This window comes from Euphorbia lathyris, chromosome 8 (genome assembly GCF_963576675.1).
Source record: "Euphorbia lathyris chromosome 8, ddEupLath1.1, whole genome shotgun sequence".
Classification (NCBI taxonomy): Eukaryota; Viridiplantae; Streptophyta; class Magnoliopsida; order Malpighiales; family Euphorbiaceae; genus Euphorbia; species Euphorbia lathyris.
Genome location: NC_088917.1, coordinates 3,686,279 through 3,707,718, shown reverse-complemented (window position 1 = coordinate 3,707,718; position 21,440 = coordinate 3,686,279). Strand labels below are relative to the sequence as shown.

Below are 21,440 nucleotides of genomic sequence, written 5' to 3'. Positions count from 1 at the left end.
TTATATTATATAAATTATTTTATAAATCATGTTATCGCCTAAAAAAATGTAGGGATATAGTGTAAAAATATGTCTAACGTTTATAGTTATGAATAATTTTTTCTCTAACGTCTAAAATGAGGTAAAATTGCTTTTGGCCGCTAAAATTGCACCATTTTAGACGGTAGAAGTAAAATTGCTCCTCACTGTATAATTTACGGGTGTTTTCAACTTTATTCTAATATAAAAATTAGAGATAAGGTGCAAAAATACCCCTAATATTTACAACAAGGAGCATTTTTACCCTTAACGTCTAAAAATGATGCAATTTTATCTCTAATGTTGACAGCCAAGAACAATTTTACCCTTAACGTTGTCAAATTGGGCCAATTTGAGAAATAATCCATCAAACGGTCTTCTCGGTCATGAATCTTGTTATCTACACTTCACATGTGAGTCATTTTATCACTCATTAGTAACATATCATAAACATATGATTAGACGTGAAATAAAATAAAATTTAAAAATATATTGTCTATTGTACGAGTTGGATAAAAAAAATTCAAATATTTAGCCGAATTTATAAATATTAATCTTCAATTCTATTATTAAATCACAGAAAATATAAAATCTTTTTTTTTTTAAAAACAAACTGATATGCAATTGATGTAAAAAAACAAAATACGTGTGCTTTATAATAATGTCTGAAATTGATCCAATTTGACAACGTTAGAGGTAAAATTGCTCTTGACTGACAACATGAGGTGTAAAATTGCACCATTTTAGATATTAGTAGTAAAATTGCTCATGACCCCAAATGTTAGGGGTATTTTTTTTTCATCTTATCCCTAAAAATTAAGACAAAATTAACTGAATTTCCAGCTGTAATTTGCTCATATATTTTAATACAAGTCAAAACCCATGTATCACATATGTCTTTCCTTTTCCCCAGCTATTTCTCTGCTTCCTCTCTTATAAAGTTGCCTCCCTTTTTTACTTCAAAACTTCCTCTCTAAGCTAAAAATCCCCTTGTATCTCTCAAAATTCAAATCCTTCTTACTTTTCCAGATTCAATTTTGATTTCCCCCTTTCTCAACCTTCAATCCAATTTCATTTCTTAAAATGAGAATCCCAGTGATGATTTCTCCACCAAACCTTGAAAAATCCCATTCTAACTTCTAGTTTATCTTCTTTTTCATCAATGCACACCAAGTGTTTGATAAATTGCCACAATGGAGTTCAAGAAAGAGAAACTAGTAAGGTAAGTGAATTTGATTCCTCTTTTCTTCAATTCTTTCCTCTTTGATTCTAATTTGATTAATGGATTTTGAATTTTGTTAGGTTTAATGTAATCCAACACCCGGAAAAGCCATTGCCGGTGTTTAAACTATCTGGGACCTTGTTAAAAACAGAAATTGGGGCAAATGATCCAAAATTAAACCAGAAAATCCCTAAATTTGGTCAGTTTAAGGTATCTCAAGAGAACCAGGAGCAATGGAGGAAGATAATTTTTGATCCAGGAAGTGATATTTTCTTAGAATGGAACAGGGTTTTCTTGTTCTCTTGTTTGGTTGCACTTTTTGTTGATCCATTGTTTTTTTATCTTCCATCTGTGGTGAAAAATGAAGTTACTTCTTGTATGGAGAGTGATTCAAATTTGGGGATTACTGTGACATGTTTTAGAACTTTTGCAGACATTTTTTATGTTTTGCATATTGTTGTCAAATTCAGAACAGCTTATGTTGCGCCTAGTTCCAGAGTTTTTGGAAGAGGAGAGCTTGTTATGGATCCAAAGAAAATTGCTAGGCGGTATTTGAAATCAGAGTTCTTAGTAGATCTTATTGCTGCTTTGCCTCTTCCACAGGTATGATTTCTTACTTTGTTTTATAATTTGAGGGATATTTATGAAAAACATGTATTAATCTTGGATTTTGACATGTTTGTGGTCAATTTCTGAACTATTTCTCGTTTTATGGTGGATTTGAAACTATATCCGGTTTTGTAGTGTTTTTAGTTAGCTCCGCCATTTTCTGCAAACATTCAAAGCAGTCTGTTTGAGGGCGAGCCTTGGCGCAACGGTATACGTGTTGTCGTGTGACCAAGAGGTCACGGGTTCGAGTCTTAGGAGCTGCCTCTTGCCAAAATAAAAAAAAAAGCAAGGGAAGGCTTGCCCCAGTACACCCTTGTGGTGGGACCCTTCCACGTAGTGCACCAGGTCGCCTTTTATTCAAAGCAGTCTGTTTGTCTGGTAGATGGACTGCTCTCTCTGCCAGTTGGCTCGTTAGACAGGCGGACCGGTGGAGAGAAGCTTAATTCCCTTATATGTAAGGAGAATCTCGCCACCAGTCGCCTGTTGGACAGGCGAACTGGTGGCAGGAAGCTTAATTCCCTTTTGTGGAAGAAGAATCTCGCTACCAGTCCACTTGTCAAACGGGTGGACTGCTTTGAATGCTTGCATAAAATGACTAAAAAGACTACATAATCGGAAATAGTTTCAAATACGCCATAAATAGAGAAACAGTTTGATGCATATTTATGAAAAACATGAATAAATCTTAGGTTTTGACACATTTTGTGGTCAATTCAATTCCTAAATTATTTCTCGTCTTATGGTGGATTTGAAACTATTTCCGGTTTTATAGTGTTTTTTTAGTGGTTAATCAGTCTATCGTAATGGCGTGCCCAACATTTTCCGCATATATTCAAAGCATTCCGCTTGCTCCCTCTGCCAGTCCGCTTATAAAAAAGGTAGACTGGTGGCGACAATCTTAATTCCCTTATGTTTAAGGAGAATCTCGCCACCAGTCCGTCTGTCAGACAGACGAACTAATAGCGAGAATCTTAATTCTCTTTGCGGACTGACAGAGAGAGGAGTCCACCTGTCAGACAAGCAGAATGCTTTGAATATATGCGGAAAATGTTTGGCACACCCGATTGACGGAGTGAATTAAAAACACCACAAAACTAGAAATAGTTTCAAATTCACCCTAAATAGAGAAATAGTTTACCAATTGACCACAAATGTGTTAATATTGCTCGGAGTAGGTTAAGAATTGAAAACAATCCTTTCCTTAATGCAAAAATTGTTCATATGAGTTCTTGAATCAAATTTAATTATCATAAACTGTATAATTCTCTGCTGCATATGAAAAATTAGGAAATTACATTTATGGTCCCTAAACTTCAATTTTTGACAAAAAAATCCTTAAACTTTACAATCTCTAACATTAAAGTCCAAAACAACAAAAATCCGTTTAAAAAACAACAAAACGATGAGGGTAAAATAGGCATTTGACCATAACTTTTAGTGACATGGATAAAAGAGAGTCAATGATGTAATCAAATTTGTGTCATCATTTCGTTAATCTTTTTTTAGGGATTTTTTTTATTGATTTGAACTTTAATGTTACATAATGTGAAGTTCAAAGATTTTTATTCAAGAAATGAAATTTATGGGCCATAATGTTAGTAGCGTTATAATTCAAGGGCCATGGATGTAATTTTCCCGAAAAATGAACTGGGAGAAACATAAATGAAGAACTTGAAGTGTTTTCTGCTTCTATTACCTAGATATCTTTTTGTCTCCTCAAGAAATTAGGCACAATGCCTGTTCATTTGGAAAATTTCTACTACGGTCCAAAACCACACTAGTTTGGGACCGCTCAGATATTGACACGTCAGCACTACTGCAGTGCTGACGTGTTGAGCAGTCCGGGACCACAGCAGAACCACTCATTTGGAAAATTTCTACTGCGGTCCCACACAACATTTGTCCAGGACCATAGTGCTGACGTGTCAACATCTGAGCGATCCCGGACTGGTGTGGTCCGGGCCACAACAGAACCACTCATTTAGTACATTGATCCGGGACCACGCAGATACTGACACGTCAGCACCTTCATTTGATTAAAAAATTAGTAGTGGTATAAACTTTTCGCTTTAGGCGTCTTTTCGCGTGTATCGAGTTGTTTTGACATCGTTTTTATGGATATGAATCCAAGCAAAAATGAATTCAGATTGTTGATTTTTGCAGATTGTGATATGGTTTATCATTCCAGCGATTAGAAGCTCTCATTCTGATCATACCAACAATGCCCTTGTATTGATTGTTCTGCTCCAATATGTTCCGAGATTATATCTCATCTTTCCTCTAAGTTCTGAGATCATCAAAGCCACTGGAGTTGTCACAAAGACGGCATGGGCTGGAGCCGCGTATAATCTCGTTCTATACATGTTGGCAAGTCATGTAAGTATTTGGATTGTGGGTCACTGAGTTTGGTGTCTGTTTCACGAATGTCATTTCTTTCGGTAAAATCATTGAACTTCATATTTGATTTCATAAGACAATTGACGGGTAAATTACATACATGGTGTACAATCTTGACGGGTAAGATTACATACATGGTGTACAATCTTTGTCCTATTTCACACTTTGATGTACAACCTTCAATTTTGCATACAAAAGTGTACAATCTTTTGGTGACCTTCCACTAAATTGTACAGTCGGTAATTGTGACCGGTCAACGCGCCACATCAGCCATTTGACCTACATAAAAGCTAAAAAATGTTGACGTGGCGCGTTGACCTGTCACAATTACCGGCTGTACACTGTAGTGGGAGGTCACCAAAAGGTTGTACACTTTTGTGTGTAAAATTGAAGGTTGTACACCAAAGTGTGAAATAAGACAAAGGTTGTACACCAGGTATGTAATTTACCCGACAATTGACTATATGCCAATTAAGTGCCACCGGACAAGGATTTTTTTTTTAATCGTGAATTAGGATGTGCACACATGTTGCTGCCATGTCAGCTATAGAGGTCAGACATATCTGGCATGACGCTTAGTTGACATATTGTCCATTGTGTCACGTCTAACACTTCGGTGAGCTTTTGTACGCAAATTTGCCGGAATGATTTTATTGAATCAAATGTGAAGTTCAGTGATCTTTGTGGAATCAATTTGAAGTATTTGCATCGCCAGTCACTGAAGTTTTGTACGCGTATAATTTCTTTTAATGAAATCATTAAACTTCATATTTGATTTCATAAAGTCATTCCAATGAATATGTATAGAAGAACTGATCGGAATATTGACGTGGCACAAAAGACAATTGACTATATGCCAACTAAGCGCCACCGGACAAGGATGTAATTTAAAAAAAATGTGGCTTAGGATGTGCCAAGTGGCATACATGTTGCTGCCACGTGTATGCCATGTCAGCTATAAAAGTCGGACGTATCCGACATGACGCTTAGTTGGCATATAGTCAACTGTGTCATCTAACGTTCTGGTGAGCTTTTCTACGCAAATTTCCCGGAATGATTTATTTAAATCAAATGTGAAGTTCAACTATCTTTGTGAAATAGACCGAAACTTCAACGACTGTCGGTGAATTTCACCCGATTTTCATATAGTTATACATCAGTACTTTGAGATGCTTGTTAGAATGATAAACTTCTTGGCCTTGCAACCACAATGGTATACTTAGAATTATGTTTGCAACGTTTTGATTACGAAATCTGTGAAATCTATCTTTGAGAATTCGTTAGCTTGTTCGAAGGAGATAAAGATTAGATTCTGAGTTATTTAAATACCTTTCAGCTACTTCATTTGCGGTATTCGTTTCTCAATTTGTTAGCTTATGTTTTCTTGATCATGTAGGTCTTAGGCGCGTCGTGGTACTTGTTGTCGCTCGAACGCCACGCGACGTGCTGGAAAACGGCTTGCAGACACGAATTAAGTCCTGTAAATTGTACTCTGCCGTTCTTGGATTGCGGTACTTTGAGTAAAGATGAACGGAAACTATGGGCGAACAGTACTCAGGTGTTTAATAGTTGTGATCCGGCAAAGAGTACCGTGTTTGAATACGGAATATTTGCAAATGCCTTGACACGAGATGTTCTTTCATCTCACTTTCTGGAGAAGTATTTGTATTGTCTATGGTGGGGTTTGCAGAATCTGAGGTAAATAAACATGAACTCAAGTGTTTGTTTCTATTCCAAGTAATATGGTATTCGGTTTTTCGGCTTCGTTTGGTATTGAACGGATGCACACACCTAATTGAAAACACACGTTAGTAATGCAGTCTAGTCATTCTCTCTCTATTTTCGATGTGAGATTCAATACATTCCTGCTTCCATCGCCATCCTTTAGGGTTGGTCATTGCTAAAATCTTCCACTCTGTCGCCACCCCTTCAGGATTGTTACAATCGGTATCAGACCCGACTTTTCATGTATGATATGTTGGTTTGGGAACAAACCAATCGAAAACTGGTGGACCTTTAAGATACAGTCCTAAGGGTGTGATGCCGGGTGGAAGACTCGAGCAAGAAACGATCCCAAAGGACGTTGATGGGGTAGAAATGAACTGAATCCCGAGAGGGAGACTTGACTGTATTTGTAGTATGTGTTTCCAATACATCCGTTTTCAAGCCATGAGGTGCAAAGAATAAAACTTAGATCAAAGCGGATAATATTTACATGGTATTGAACCGAATTGTTACATTTGTGGAGCAAGTATAATCTTTTTTATATATATTCTTTTCGCTTGTGTTTTTCAGTTCATACGGGCAGAGTTTAGTGACGAGCACATTCATCGGGGAAACTGCATTTGCTATACTTATTGCCATTTTGGGTCTGGTTTTGTTTGCTCATTTGATTGGAAATATGCAGGTAATATTACATTCATGCCCCCGTGAACTACAACGCTGCTAACATTATGACTCGTAAACTTCATTTCTTAATATAAAAAAGCTTGAACTTACATTACTCTAAAATTAAAGTTCAAAATGAACAAAAATTCATTAAAAATTTAACGCACCGATGAGCCTAAAATAGATATTTCACTATAATTGCCCGTGACATGGATAAAAAAGAGTCGATGATGTTGTGAAACTTCGTTTCGTCAAGTTCTTTTACCGATTTTTATGTTAAGAAATGAAGTTTAGGGGTTATAATGTTAGTAGCGGTATAGTTCAGGGACCGTAGAAATATTTTACCCGAACTCTATGTTTTATCATCTAACATGCTTAATTTTGTGTTGTGTGGCGTAGACGTACTTGCAATCTATCACTGTAAGACTTGAAGAATGGAGGCTCAAGCGAAGGGACACCGAGGAGTGGATGAAACATCGGCAGCTCCCGCAGAATCTCCGAGAGCGAGTCCGACGGTTCGTTCAATACAAATGGCTTGCAACTCGAGGCGTAGACGAAGAATCAATCCTCCATGCATTGCCCTCAGATCTACGTCGAGACATCCAACGCCACCTATGCTTGGATCTTGTTCGACGAGTAAGTTCCTCATTCGTTGCACCATGAATAGATCGCAACGAACTGAGAAGTTTAAACTGATAGATAAAGTTCTCTAACGCTCGTGTTTTCAGGTTCCGTTTTTCTCACAAATGGACGGTCAGCTACTCGATGCCATATGCGAGCGTCTAGTCTCCTCGTTGAGTACACAAGGAACTTACATAGTTCGTGAAGGCGACCCCGTGACTGAGATGCTTTTTATTATCCGAGGGAGGCTAGAGAGCTCAACGACAAACGGAGGCCGGACAGGTTTCTTCAACTCGATTACTCTAAGGCCTAGCGATTTCTGCGGGGAAGAGCTGCTCGCGTGGGCATTGCTTCCGAAATCTACTCTCAACTTGCCTTCTTCGACAAGGACTGTAAGAGCACTAGAGGAAGTCGAAGCCTTCGCGTTGCGAGCAGAAGACCTTAAGTTCGTGGCGAATCAGTTCCGACGTCTCCATAGCAAAAAGCTACAACATACATTCCGTTTCTACTCGTACCATTGGAGGACATGGGCTGCCTGTTTTATCCAGGCTGCGTGGCGTCGATACAAGAGAAGGACGATGGCGAAGAGCCTGAGCCGGAACGAGTCGTTCACACGCTCTCCAGTTCCTGAAACAGCAAAACCGGAGGAACAGCACAGAATGGGATCTTCAACTTCTTCGCAAACGAAGCAGAACCTTGGCGTAACAATACTTGCTTCGAGATTCGCAACGAACACGAGGAGAGGAGCTCAAAAGACGAAGAATGTCGGAATGCCAAAGTTACAAAAGCCCGAAGAGCCAGACTTCTCGACAGAACCATTCGAGGACTAGTTTGATCTCTACGCTGCTAATCGGAAACATCTAACACGAAAATCCAATGAGCAACCTTGACAAGGTTTTTATTGCTTTAGAAATGTAAAATGTTCGGTCCGAAAATGTAGAAAAAGTGTCGGGAAATCGACATCCGGATCTGGGAAGGTATATATATATACTTTGGAAAAATATAGGGAACACAAAAACATCATAGTACAGAAAAAAGTTGTCTACATGTGATTCTGTGATTAAAATGCAAGTTCTAAAATGGGTTGTCATGTCGGGACGGTGTTACTAAAATTTTCAGTTTTACTGAGGAGCTATGTTGCTTTTTGCTATTAAAATTTACGGGTTTTAAAACGGGTTGTCATGTCATGATCGTGTTATATGATTTAAATATTTTATATGATTACATATGATATATAAATTTTAAGAAAAAAATAGTTCAAATGGGTTCTGTATTGCAATGGAATTTAATTGAAAAGAATCACTAAAAAAAAAAAGAGTAAATTACACTAATGGTATCTGAATTTTATCTTAATTCACACTTTGGTACCTAGATTATATTTTATTTTAAAAATATATTTGAAGTAACGATGACTGGACAATTTAGTAGATTTTACCGGTCAATGACCGGTTAATGCGATTTTAACAAGTAAATGACATTGATGGTATCTGAAATTTACCTTAATTCACACTTTGGTACCTATATTTTATTTTGTCCAAAAAATACACCTCAAGTAAAGATGACTCAATATTTTTAGTACATTTAGTCGATCAGTATCAATGTGAGTTTGACCATTTTAAATTAAAAATTGAGATTCATCATACACTTAATTATAATTTTATGTTAATTGAGTGTATGGTGAGTTCCAATGTTTAGTTCATGTTACCTAGTCACTAACCGGTCAAATGAATTAAATTTTTCAGTCACCTTTACTAGTGTTATGTTTTTAGGATGAAATAAAATACAGGTACTGAAGTGTGAATTATTGTAAAGTTTAGGTACCATTGATATAATTACTCATGAAACTCGCGTTGATCGGTCATTAATCGGTAAAATATATTAAATTGTCCGGTCATCGTTACTTCAGGTATATTTTTGGGACAAAATGTAATCTAGATACCAAAGTGTAAATTAGATAAAGTTTATGTACCATTAGTGTGGTTTACCCCTTAAAAAATGTGTTTGGTTGATTTACGAAGACAATTTTCGTAGTTTAAAACTTTATTTTGTGCTTCACGAAATTTGGAATTAAAGGATATATGAGTCAATTTTTCAATCAACCAATACTTACAGTTTAATTAATGGCTTAATACATCATTTGCGTTCTGAACTTGCCAAAAAGCTTGATTGGCCCCTGAACTTTCAAAGTGTCCCGATAGCTCCCTTAACTTGGATAAAATGTTCAGTTAGCCCCCTGAACTTGTGTAAAATGTAATCAATTGATCACTCGGTCGCAAAAAAAAAAAAAGTTAAATGCGGAAGATGTATTCCACGCATCTTAGAATGTTATTATATAATTAAAAAATAGATTAAAAATGAAGTTATTGTTTGCTCAGGTATACAACTTGTCTTCTCTAATATTAGAACTGTATATCCCGATTTTGGTCGTTTTACTTTTTTTTAAAGCTCGTGTAATACATCTTCCGCATTTAACTTACTTTTTTTTTTTTGCAACCGAGTTATCCATTGATTACATTTTTGCAAGTTTAGGTGACTATCTGAACATTTTATACAAGTTGAGAGGGTTATAGAAACACTTTGAAAGTTCAGGGGGCCAATTAAGCTTTTTGGACAAGTTCAGGGGCAAATGATGTATTAAGCCTTAATTAATTTACAAAGTTAGACTTTGTATTTTGAGTAATTTACAAAGTAAATCTTTTTAATTGGTTCAAATTATTCTCTTATGATAATAATTTTTACGAGAATAACTGGTTTGTAAACTGCACAAAGTACAGAAAAAAAAACAGAATTCTTATTTGTAAAATTTTAAACCATGAAAACCGTTTTTGTGTCGATAAAATCACAAAATTTATTTTTATGCTTTAAAAAAATTTACTTTTTGAACAATAAAATTACATTTCCTGTCAATATTAAAAGTACGGGTAAATTACACCCATGGCCATTGAACTTTACCCATTTTTACATTACGGCCACTGAACTTCATTTCTTTCCGATATGGCCACTGAACTTTACACTTTTTAACACCGGTAGTCACTTAACGTCTCAAAGAGTCCGTTGACGGCTAAAAATAAAAAATCCAAAGAGTTAATGATATTTTAAGGAACTTTAATTCTTGAAAATTTTCGTTTTGAGGTCATTTGGGTGTTGTTTGGTTAGGAGAGAGAAAGTGAATTTTTAGAGAGAGAAAGCTCCAAAAAATGTGATTTTCGAAAATAAAAAATGTGGTTTCATGGTAAATGTCGTTCTGAACAACTTTAATTCTTGAATATTTTCATTTTGAGGTCGTTAACGGTCATTTTGAGAAGTTAGTTGAAATTGAGTGGCCACCGGTGTTAAAAAGTGTAAAGTTCAGTGGCCATACCGGGAAAAAATGAAGTTCAGTGGCCGTAATGTGAAAATGGGTAAAGTTCAGTGGCCATACCGGGAAAAAATGAAGTTCAGTGGCCGTAATGTGAAAATGGGTAAAGTTCAGTGGCCATGGGTGTAATTTACTCTTAAAAGTACTTTTCAATCTTGTCAAAAAAAAAAAAAGGTGAATCTCAAATTTTGTTTATAATAACCCTTAAAAAAGTATAATACATTTTAATAAAGGAATAAGGTAAAAATTAATAATTTTACTTTTAACAATATAAATAAATAATGGGATAAGATACTAAAGTACATCAATGATTTTTAGGAAAGTATCAATTTAAGCTATAAAATAGTACTAATATAGGTTTAATATTTAAAAAAAGTACTATAACGGAACATGACACGTCATTTATATTACTCTGTTAAGTTCTGGGTTCTCTCTCCATGTATAATTGATAGAACTTAACGGAGTAATATAAATGACGTGTCACGTTCCGTTATCGAGGCCTAAATTGATACATTTTTTTAAATATTAAGTTTATATTGGTGCTATTTTATAGGTTGAGACTAAATTGATATTTCCCAAAAACCATAGACTTGTTTTAGTACCTTATTCTGTAAATAATTGAAGGCTTAGGACCCGTTTATTTCAGTTGTTTTTGTTTGGTGTTTACTGTTGCTGTTAGATGTTTGTTGTTGCTGATAGACAATAGATATTAGTTTTTTTTCTAAAATAAAAGCAGTTGTTTCACACTTTCTATCTCCTATTTAGTATTGAAAGATAAAAAAGCAGTTCCGAAAAATGAAAACAAACGGCTACTTAATGTTTGCAAATTATCTAAGGGGGTATTTGGTTGCTCCTTTACCTTTTCACTTAAAAAATGAGAGTTTTAGGTGTTTGGTTAGTGATCTCCTTTTTGTCTTTTACATCTGAAAAGCAGCATTATGTGTTTGGTTAGTAACCTCCTGTTTGCCTTTTACACTTGAAAAGCAGCCTTTTACAAAAACAGAGAATCTCTGCTTTTTGGAAAAGCTGCTTTTTGGAAAAACTGATTTTTCCAAAAGCAAACAGCAAATAGCAACAGCAAACAATAGGTAAAACAAACGAGCTCTAGTTTTCAGTCACAGACACTCTTATTTCAGTTTACATGTAGACTACATCATTTGGATCTGGATGTATATCATGTTTTATGCATGTGTTGCACAACAACAAAAATCCTAAATATTTGTTGAGTCTAACTATTTTTTACAAAGACGGTTAGAAACCCTCCCATATGACACAGAAAACAAGGGTAAATTACACCTATGGCTACTGAACTTTACTCATTTAACATTGTGGTTACTGAAGTTTAATTCTTAACAGTATGTCAACTGAACTTTATACTTTTTAACACCAGTGGCCACTCAACGTCTCAAAACGACCACTGATGGTTTGAAAATAAAACAATCAAAGAGTTAATGATATTCAAAGGAACTTTAATTTTTGAAAATTTTCGTTTTGAGATCATTTAGGTGTTGTTTAGTTAAGAGAGAGAGTGAATTTTTAGAGAGAAAGCTCCAAAAAAGGTGATTTTGGAAAATAAAAAATGTGGTTTCATGGTAAATGTCGTTCTGAACAACTTTAATTCTTGAATATTTTCATTTTGAGGTCGTTAACGGTCATTTTGAGAAGTTAGTTAAAATTGAGTGGGCACCGATGTTAAAAAGTGTAAAGTTCAGTGGCCATACTGAGAAGAAATGAAGTTCAGTGGCTATAATGTGAAAATGGGCGAAGTTCAATGGCCATGGATGTAATTTACCCCAAATTGAATTTATAAAAAAATCCATAAAGTTTTGTCTTCAAAGAGTTATAGAAGAGTAAGACATCTCGTATTTTTTATAAATCACTTTAAAGTGATATTTATAAAGAATGTCCTCACATATTTGAGTATACCCTAAGGGGATCCCACTTTTATGAAATGGTGAGGACCTACTTAATGCTTGACCACTACACATGCGCGCCGCCATCATTGTATTGGTGTAAACTCTATTATTTTATTTTCGGAATTATTTAATTAAATATCTTCGGTCTTTGTGAACCAGTCTTTCCTGTTTCCACCACCTTTTTCTCCACCAACTGAGTTCGTACTGTATAATACGACTCACATTTCTCTTCCGGAGTGGGTTGTTTTATCCTAGAGGTGACCAGAATTCACACTGCTTGCACTTTTTGGCAGTTCTGTGAACATCTTAAAGAAAGCAACATTATTCGCGACTCATCCCATTATTATGTTCAGTAGAAATTTGTGTCTACCTTGTTCATGCAATAACAATTTTAAGACGTTTCACTATTGTTATGGCTACCGAACAAACCAATGGGCTGTCTGATATCAACAAAGGCATTCTGGTTCGAGGGAGCTCACTTCCGAAGGTGGAAACAAAAGATGATGTTCTACCTTACTACGAAAAAAGGTTGCTTCTGTTCTTACCTCTGAGAAACATGTTGTTTCTGAAGATGCTATTGAGACAACTTCGTCCCGCTGAAAAATGGTCAAAGACCAATTTTCTATGCAAAAACTATATTTTTAATGGTTTGGCAGATGATATGCACGACTATTACAAGCCGAACAAAACTCTACTAATGAGTTATAAGATGCTCTGTAAATGATGTATGATGCTGAGGAGGCTGGATCGAAAAAATACGTTGTCATTCGTTACCTCAAATTTCAGATAACTGATGAAAAATCTATGGAGGCTCGATCACATGAACTCTAGAAAATTACGCAGGAGATTATCTTTAAAGGTATGCTTCTTAATGACCAATCTCAAGTTGTTGTAATAAATGACAAGCTGCCCCTTCCTGGAAGGACTTTAAAAATGTCCTCATACACAAAACCAAGAAATTTTAAATGGAAAGTCTGATCACTCGTCTTTGCATTAAGGAGGAAGCCCAAAAACAAGACGAGAAGAAGAAGTAACTGGTGTTTCAAACAACACTAAAACATGCACTACTGTTCTGAAACCAGTTCAAAAAGCGACAAACCGAACCAATACTCGGATTAATCAGAATTGGAACCCTCAAAGGAATCAAAACATACTACAACAATAATCCAATACCATATAGATATTGTTCGTTTTGGTCCAAATCATATACCTTAGACCTCACAACTTTAAAAAGCGTCTACATGTATTGAATACGCACTTTCTTAATAAGGCTTAGTCACTCTTCTCTACATTTCTGATATGAGATTCAGTTCATTCCTACCTCCATCGAAATCCCTTAAGGTCTCTTCTTACTCAGACCTTCTACCCTAGCACCACTCACTCTGAACCAGGTCATTACAGTTTGAGTGACTAATAGATTGTTCCTTAACTTCAGGAGACAAAATGAACAAAATAGACAATTTTAGAGAGCCCTGTATGATTTACGTATAGCTTATGACATAAGAGCTCCGACCTGTGTCATTACATGCCCACCAACTTCCATTGAATTCATCCCCAAACCAGACATTGTACGTTAAGAGTAAACTCTGATACCAATTGTAACAACTTGACCCAATACCATATAGATATTGTCCACTTTGGTCCAAATCCAACAATTTGGGCCTCACAACTTTAAAACACGTCCAAATGTATTGAATACACCCCTTACTAATAAGCCTCAATCACTCCCCTCTCCATTTCCGACGTGAGATTTAGTTCATCTATTTTCCTCATCGTCATCGATTAGTATGTTGATTGCTCAGACCTTCTACCCCAGCACCATCCACTTTAAACTAGGTCTATACAGTTTGAGTGACTAATAGATTCTCCCTTAAATCCAAGAGGCAAAGTGATCAAAATAGACAACATTAGGGGCTCCGCAAACCTTACGCCTAGCTTTTAACAAGTTAAATGTGTCGTTGGTCACTGAACTTACATGGTTGTCTCAAAATGCTCACTCAACTTCAATTTGTCTCAATAAAATCACTCAACTTTGAGTTTCGTCTTAATTAGGCCACTTCAGCGATTTCAGTAAATTAAAAAGGATCGAAATGATGACATGAGTGACACATCAGCATAAGCCAACTCAGATATCTGATCAAAACGACACATGACATCCATTTATGCACCACCTGGCAGCCACATATAGGTTATTTTTATGAAAAAAACAAAATTTAGTTTTTTTTTCATAAAAATAACCGACATGTGGCTGTCACGTGTCGTTTCGGCTAGACATCTGAGTTAACTCATGCTCACATATCAGCTATGGCATCATTCCGATGCATTTTTAACCACTAAAATTGTCGGAGTGACCTAATCGAGATAAAACTCAAATCGAAATGATGACATGAGTGACACATCAGTATAAGTCAACTCAGATATCTGATCGAAACGACACATGACATCCATTTATGCGCCACTTGGCAGCCACATGTCGTTTCGGCTAGACATCTGAGTTAACCCATGCTCACGTGTCAGCTATGGCATCATTCCGATACATTTTTAAAAATCGCCAGAATGACCTAATCGAGACAAAACTCAAAGTTGAGTGATTTTATTGAGATAAATTGAAGTTGAGTGATCATTTTGAGACAACCATGTAAGTGACCAACGACGCATTTCACTCTGCTTAACCCACTAAAAGTTCATAAACCGAACCGAATCAAACCAAACCAAATTTTAAGCATTTCACTCTTCTTAACCCACTGAAAGTTCATAAACCGAACCGAATCAAACCGAACCAAATTTTAAGCATTTCACTCTTCTTAACCCACTGAAAGTTTATAAACCGAACCGAATCAAACCGAACCAAATTTTAAGCATTTCACTCTTCTTAACCTACTGAAAGTTGATAAACCGAATCGAATCAAACCGAACCGGTAAAGAAATGTGGAAAAAGTGATGAAATGAGATGGCAATAAAACAGGTAAGATGTCAAATCTCTATCATGATTTTTCCATGACAAAATTTTATTGAAATTAAAAAAAGGGTCCTAAAATACACACGAACAAGAATCAAATTATGCCCACAAAAAGATATATTGTCCCTCATGTGTATGTATTAAATATTGATAACTACATGGCTTACATACTCTATAAATTGACTTATAACCAACTTCTAACTTCTCCTGCCGACACTCCCTTTTCTTGTCTTATTTCTACATTAATTTGATTAAATTGGTATCTAAATTACACCCAATTTAAATGGGTAAATTACACTCATGGTCATTGAATTTTACCCATTTTAACACTGTGGCTACTGAACTTCAATTCTTAAGAGTATAATCATTGAACTTTACACTTCTTAACATTGGTGGCCACTCAAAGCCTCAAAACGACTGTTGACAGCTTTAAAAAAAGAGTTAATGATATTCTAAGGAACTTTAATTCTTGAAACTTTTCGTTTTGATATCATTGGGTAAATTACATCTATAGCCACTGAACTTTGCCCATTTTAACATCGTGGTCACTGAACTTCAATTCTAAACGGTATGACCACTGAACTTTACATTTTTTTTAACACCGGTGTCCACTCAACGCCTCAAAACGACCGTTAACGGCATCAAAATAAAAAATTCGAAAAGTTAATGATATTCTAAGAAACTTTAATTCTTGATTTTTTTTTTGTTTTTAAGTTATTTAGGTGGTGTTTGATTAGGAGAGGGAGTGAGTTTTTAGAGAGAGAAAGCTCAAAAAAGGTGATATTGGAAAATAAAAAATACGGTTTCATGGTAAATGTCGTTATGAACAACTTTAATTCTTGAATATTTTTATTTTGATGTCGTTAACGGTCATTTTGAGAAGTTAGTTAAAGTTGAGTGGCTATCGTTGTTAAAAAGTGTAAAGTTTAGTGATCATACTGTTAATAATTAAAGTTCATTGATCGTAATGTTAAAATAGGTAAAGTTCAATGGCCGTGGGTGTAGTTTACCCCTTTTCTTTTCTTGTCTTATTTCTATTTTTTTTCAACATTAATTTGATTAAATTGGTATCTAAATTACACCAAATTTAAATCAACTATCTGACATGACTCTTAAATTAATATATAATCAGGTTTAATACCTGAACTCAGGGGCAGATATAGGAGGAGGCTTGACGGGGTTCGGGTTCCTCTAGCCGCCGGAACCACCATGACCACAGGTAGTTTCGATCTTTCTGTCTCCATAAAATTTGAGGATATGGTGGTTCTGGTTCCTCTATCTCCAAAAAATTTAGATCAGATGCTAAATTGGCACCCACAAATTGGCGCATGTCCTGTTAGGCTATTTCTAAATCCAAAAGTTTTTTTTTTTTTTTGTACTTTTTAGACCCTCTAAATTTTTTGTTTGTTAGACCTCTCTAAATAGTGGCGGATCGAGGATTTAGAGGGGGGCAAAACTCTATGTAATTTTTTTTTAGACTAATGTTTATAGCCAAGAGCAAAAATACCCCTAACGTTTTGGGTCATGAGCAATTTTACCCCTAATGTTTGTAGCCAAGAGCAATTTTACCCCTAACGTTGATAAATTGGATCAATTCCAGACACTATTATAACATAACAGTCATTTTTTTCTTTATTTTGCACCAATTGCATATCAATTTGTTCTAAAAAAAACGATATAATGTTTTTTATAATTTAATAATAAAATTGGAGATTAATATTTATAAAAACGATATAAGGCTTTGCTCCTCCTTTGAGTTCGTAGAGTTCAGACACATTTTTAGAGAGCAGAATCGTGTTGCTGATCGCTTGGCGGCGGCGGGCCATGAAGGGACGTTAGGCGTTACTACCCTTCCTGTTTCCCCTAGTTTCATCTCTCCTCTTCTCTTAGAAGATAGAATTGAGGTTAGCTTCCCTAGGCTAATTCCTGGGTAGTTTGTTGTTGTTCGTTTTTCTTTTCCTTTTCTACCAAAAATAAATTCGGTGAATTTTTTGATTTTTTTTTGTCTAATTCGTACAAAAGACAGTATATTTTTAATATTTTTTTCGTATCCCAACATTTGTTTGTGATTTGTTACTGATAAAATAACGCATGTGTGAAGTGTAGATGACAAGATTCATGACCGAGAAGACAATTTGATGAATTATTTCTCAAATTGACCCAATTTATCAACGTTAGGGGTAAAACTGCTTTTGGCTTCCAACATTAGGGATAAAATTGCACCATTTTAGATGTTAGGAGTAAAATTGCTCCTAACCCAAAACCTTATGGGTATTTTTGCACCTTAACCCTTCTTTTTGGACTAATTTTTTTTTTAGGGATGACACATCTGCCACTGTCTCTAAATACAAAATTCTATTTATTTTTGTGCTAATTTTCGGCACCATTATACAGGATTGTCAGTTCCTACTCTCTAATCGGTCTGATTGTATGGTGTCTTTCTCTCCTCATTCAGCGAATGGGGGTTGCACATGCTGTTGCACGGCATGCCCTTTCTAATGCTAACGAGTTTCATTCTTTTATTGTTTCTAGCTGGCTAACAGCTGCTTTCTGTAAGGATTTCGATTCTTTGCATCAGTTAATATAAGTTGAAGTATTCTTGAAAAAAAAAAAAACTTCATATAGATCTAGCTATTGTACTATTATTAAAAAAAAAAAAAAAAGGGTCTAATGCTCCCTTAGACTCCTTAATTTGTTTAAATTAGTCATTTTATCCCTTCAACTCATTGAATATCCTATTTACCCCTTTAACTCCATAAAAATGATATTTCTCACCCTCTCAACTTGTCCATTTACCCCCAACTCATAGAATGTCCTCTTTACCCCCTTAACTCCACAAACGTAGTATTTCTCACCCCCTTACAATCCGTTACGATGCCTAAATTGATACAATTTTTTAAACGTTAAACATATATTGGTGTTATTCTAAATTGATACTTTCCCAAAAACCATAGGCATATTTTGGTATCTTATTCTTACATATAATGTTTTTAACTTGTTTATATTAATGTTCTTGTTATTTGTATCTTTTATTCATTCATTCTCTTTTCAATTTCTTGGCTAGTTAAATTTTAATTATCTAATTATTGTAATATAATATTATTATTAGGAGTTCTTCGTGAGGCGGGTGGCGCCTGGCTGGCTGGGTTTACCCAGAACCTGGGGATGGGTTCTTCCTTTTCGGCGGAACTTTGGGGTATTCTCTCGGGTATCAAGCTTGCCATTAGCCTGGGTGTTAAGAGGTTATCTGTGGAATCTGATAACATGGAGGCAATCAACAGGATTTCTGATAACCAGACTATTTGTCTTAACAGCCAAAATCTTATCAAATCTATTTTAAGGCTTCGCCCTTCCTTTGAGTTCTTAATGTTCAACCACATTTACAGGGAACAGAACCGGGTTGCGGATGCTTGGCGGCAGCTAGGCATGAGGGGATGTTAGGTGTTTCTACCCTTTCTGATCCTCCCATCTTTCTTTCGTCTCTTCTTTTAGAGGATAGGATTGGGGTTAGCCTTCCTAGGCTGATCCCGGGTTAGTTTTCTTTGTTTGTTTGTTTTCCTTTCCTGTTTCTACCAAAAAAAAAGTAATATAATATTATTATAATAAACACATGAAGGATCAATATAATTATCAAATTAAAACAAAATAAAAAAGTTGACATTAAAAAAATATATTTTGAAACTCATTTGAATAAGTCCTATTAATTTTGCACTATAAAGGGGTAAGAAATACTACTTTCATGGAGTTAATATGATAAATAGGATCATAAGAGGTGAGAAATACCATTTTTATAGAATTAAGGGGGTAAATAGGACATTCGATTAGTTGGGGAGGGATAAAATGGCCAATTTGGACAATTTAAGGAGGTGAGAAATACCATTTTTATGGAGTTAACGGGATAAATAGAATATTCGATTAGTTGGAGGGGTAAAATGACCTATTTGGACAAGTTAAGGGGCTGGAGGAGTATTAGGCAAAAAAAAAAAAAAAAAATCAACTATCCTCTTATATTTAGAATATATCTTAACAGAACCGGTCATAACATTATATGGACTTTAGGCGAAAAAACAGATAACAAGCTTTTAATAATAATAATAAAAAAACTTGTACTTAAAAGTTAAAATTAAAATTTGGACACATTTTAGATCTAAAGTATCATATTATGTGATCCTTTTAAGTCTGAATAAGTATTGTAACTACATTTATAATAAACAAATATTATATATATATATAGTAAAAAAATAAAATTGGGCTCGTTTTGATCTTGGGACCTGGGCGGCCACACTCCTGGTCTATGTCCAATGTCGGCCTTGTATCTTACTTCTGAATTTGCTTAAAATTACATATTAATCTCTTGAACTTGTTTGCAGGGTTTATTAACCTTAATACACACTTCAATTCGTCCAAAATCTCTATTCGCTCTGACACGTGAATTTAGGAGGAGATCAATAGATCAATTTAAGAAAGTTCATGAAGTAAATAAGATATTTTTAAAATATAAAAGATAATTAACTTTTCTGATAAATAGAGAAGCTAAGAATGTATTAGGTCAAAAATTAAATACATTCTTTTAATTTTGAAAATTAATAGATATATCCATAAATAATATAAGTATACACGCATCTTAGACTAACAGGGACGTTTGGATCAACGGGAGCTGTCAAATTGAACTAAACAGGAACACCAGCTCTCCTTAGACACGTGAACCAATGGGAGAATATCTGAATCCAACTTGAATTAAATCCCGCCAATCCTGCCTATGATTAAGGAATCTCAAGTCAAGTATATTACAAACTATCTAAACTACGAGTTCTTATATTAAGTACCGGGTCTTCCATGTCATTCGAAGGACCCCCAATTCACATTTGGACACGTGTACTGTGACCCCACGTAATAATTAAAATAGTAGGACATCTTATAATATGTGTGGGTCCGTGTTACACATATCAAAATATGTATGGAAGGTCCTCCATTTGACATGGAGAACCGAATGCTCCTAATAATTTGCCCTAAACTACATTCATTATCTAGTTATCTTCGAGGAATCTAGAGATTAATTTGGCGAATTTACCTCTAAGCTTCCTATAAATACGACATAAACACTGATAATCTTTATTATCTTATCTTAACATAAACACTGATAATCTTTTTTGTATCCATGTAACATAAACTAAAAGATATTCCAAATAGAATAAGAAAGTGACATTTTCATTAAAGTGTAAATTTGTACCGAACGTATAAACTGGTTCAAATTTAGTTCTAACGTTTCCAAAAAATATCAATGTTATCGAAAATTTGAAAAAGTTGGTTTGATTCGAGCCTTCCGAACACTACTTATGTTTAACGTGTTACTAATACCGTCATAAAACTATCAAATGTAACAACTAAGTCTGTCGTATATAAGTTAATTGCATTTTTTTTTATCAAAGTGTCTAAAATGTTTACCATATTATTAATATAGTTATAAATATCTAACAAAATATGTATGAAACTGTTTCAATTTATCCACGAACTTATTTGTCTAATAGCAAAGTTAAAAAACAATCAAACCATCAAATTTTCAAATTTTGAAGAGCTAAGATTGATTTTGGCGTAAACCATATGTAGCCTCCTGAACTTGCCAATTTTGGTCATTTTACCCCTGAACTTACGAGACGACCTATTAGCCCCCTCAACTATTTAAAAGTGGTATTAGCAACCCTCTCTTTTCATTATAACGGAAACAATCATGACATGTTCTCATTGCAAGCACTAAGATCATAATAAAAAGGGTCATGCACTACTAAAACAAGATGCAAATCAAGTTAATATAAACCGTTCACAAATTCTCTTGTAAAAATTGCCTATAACTTTAACTCCTAAATCGTCTACATGTGTATATGCAGACTGGTTCCAATATTTCTATGACTCGAACCCGTGACCTCTCAGTCACACGACAACAACGTTTACCGT

General features: G+C 35.1%; 1 protein-coding gene across 1 annotated transcript; it reads left to right on the top strand.

Moving 5' to 3' along the window:
* Window positions 1–926: 926 nt before the first annotated feature.
* LOC136203008 (probable cyclic nucleotide-gated ion channel 14) lies at window positions 927–8,432 on the top strand. The gene is made up of 7 exons (XM_065994036.1): window positions 927–1,240; window positions 1,321–1,843; window positions 4,013–4,225; window positions 5,643–5,944; window positions 6,542–6,653; window positions 7,034–7,270; window positions 7,363–8,432. Exons 1-7 carry the CDS (start codon window positions 1,212–1,214, stop codon window positions 8,083–8,085), a joined length of 2,139 nt encoding a protein of 712 aa, XP_065850108.1. The 5' UTR covers window positions 927–1,211; the 3' UTR covers window positions 8,086–8,432.
* The last annotated feature ends 13,008 nt before the right edge of the window (window positions 8,433–21,440 follow it).

What these genes read in the sequence shown, in the direction of transcription:
- LOC136203008 (XM_065994036.1), top strand. Translation starts at nt 1,212, where the DNA reads ATGGAGTTCAAGAAAGAGAAACTAGTAAG. An exon ending in CTGCTTTGCCTCTTCCACAG is followed by an intron (nt 1,844 to 4,012) that starts GTATGATTTCTT and finishes TGATTTTTGCAG; the next exon opens with ATTGTGATATGGTTTATCAT. An exon ending in ATTTGATTGGAAATATGCAG is followed by an intron (nt 6,654 to 7,033) that starts GTAATATTACAT and finishes TGTGTGGCGTAG; the next exon opens with ACGTACTTGCAATCTATCAC.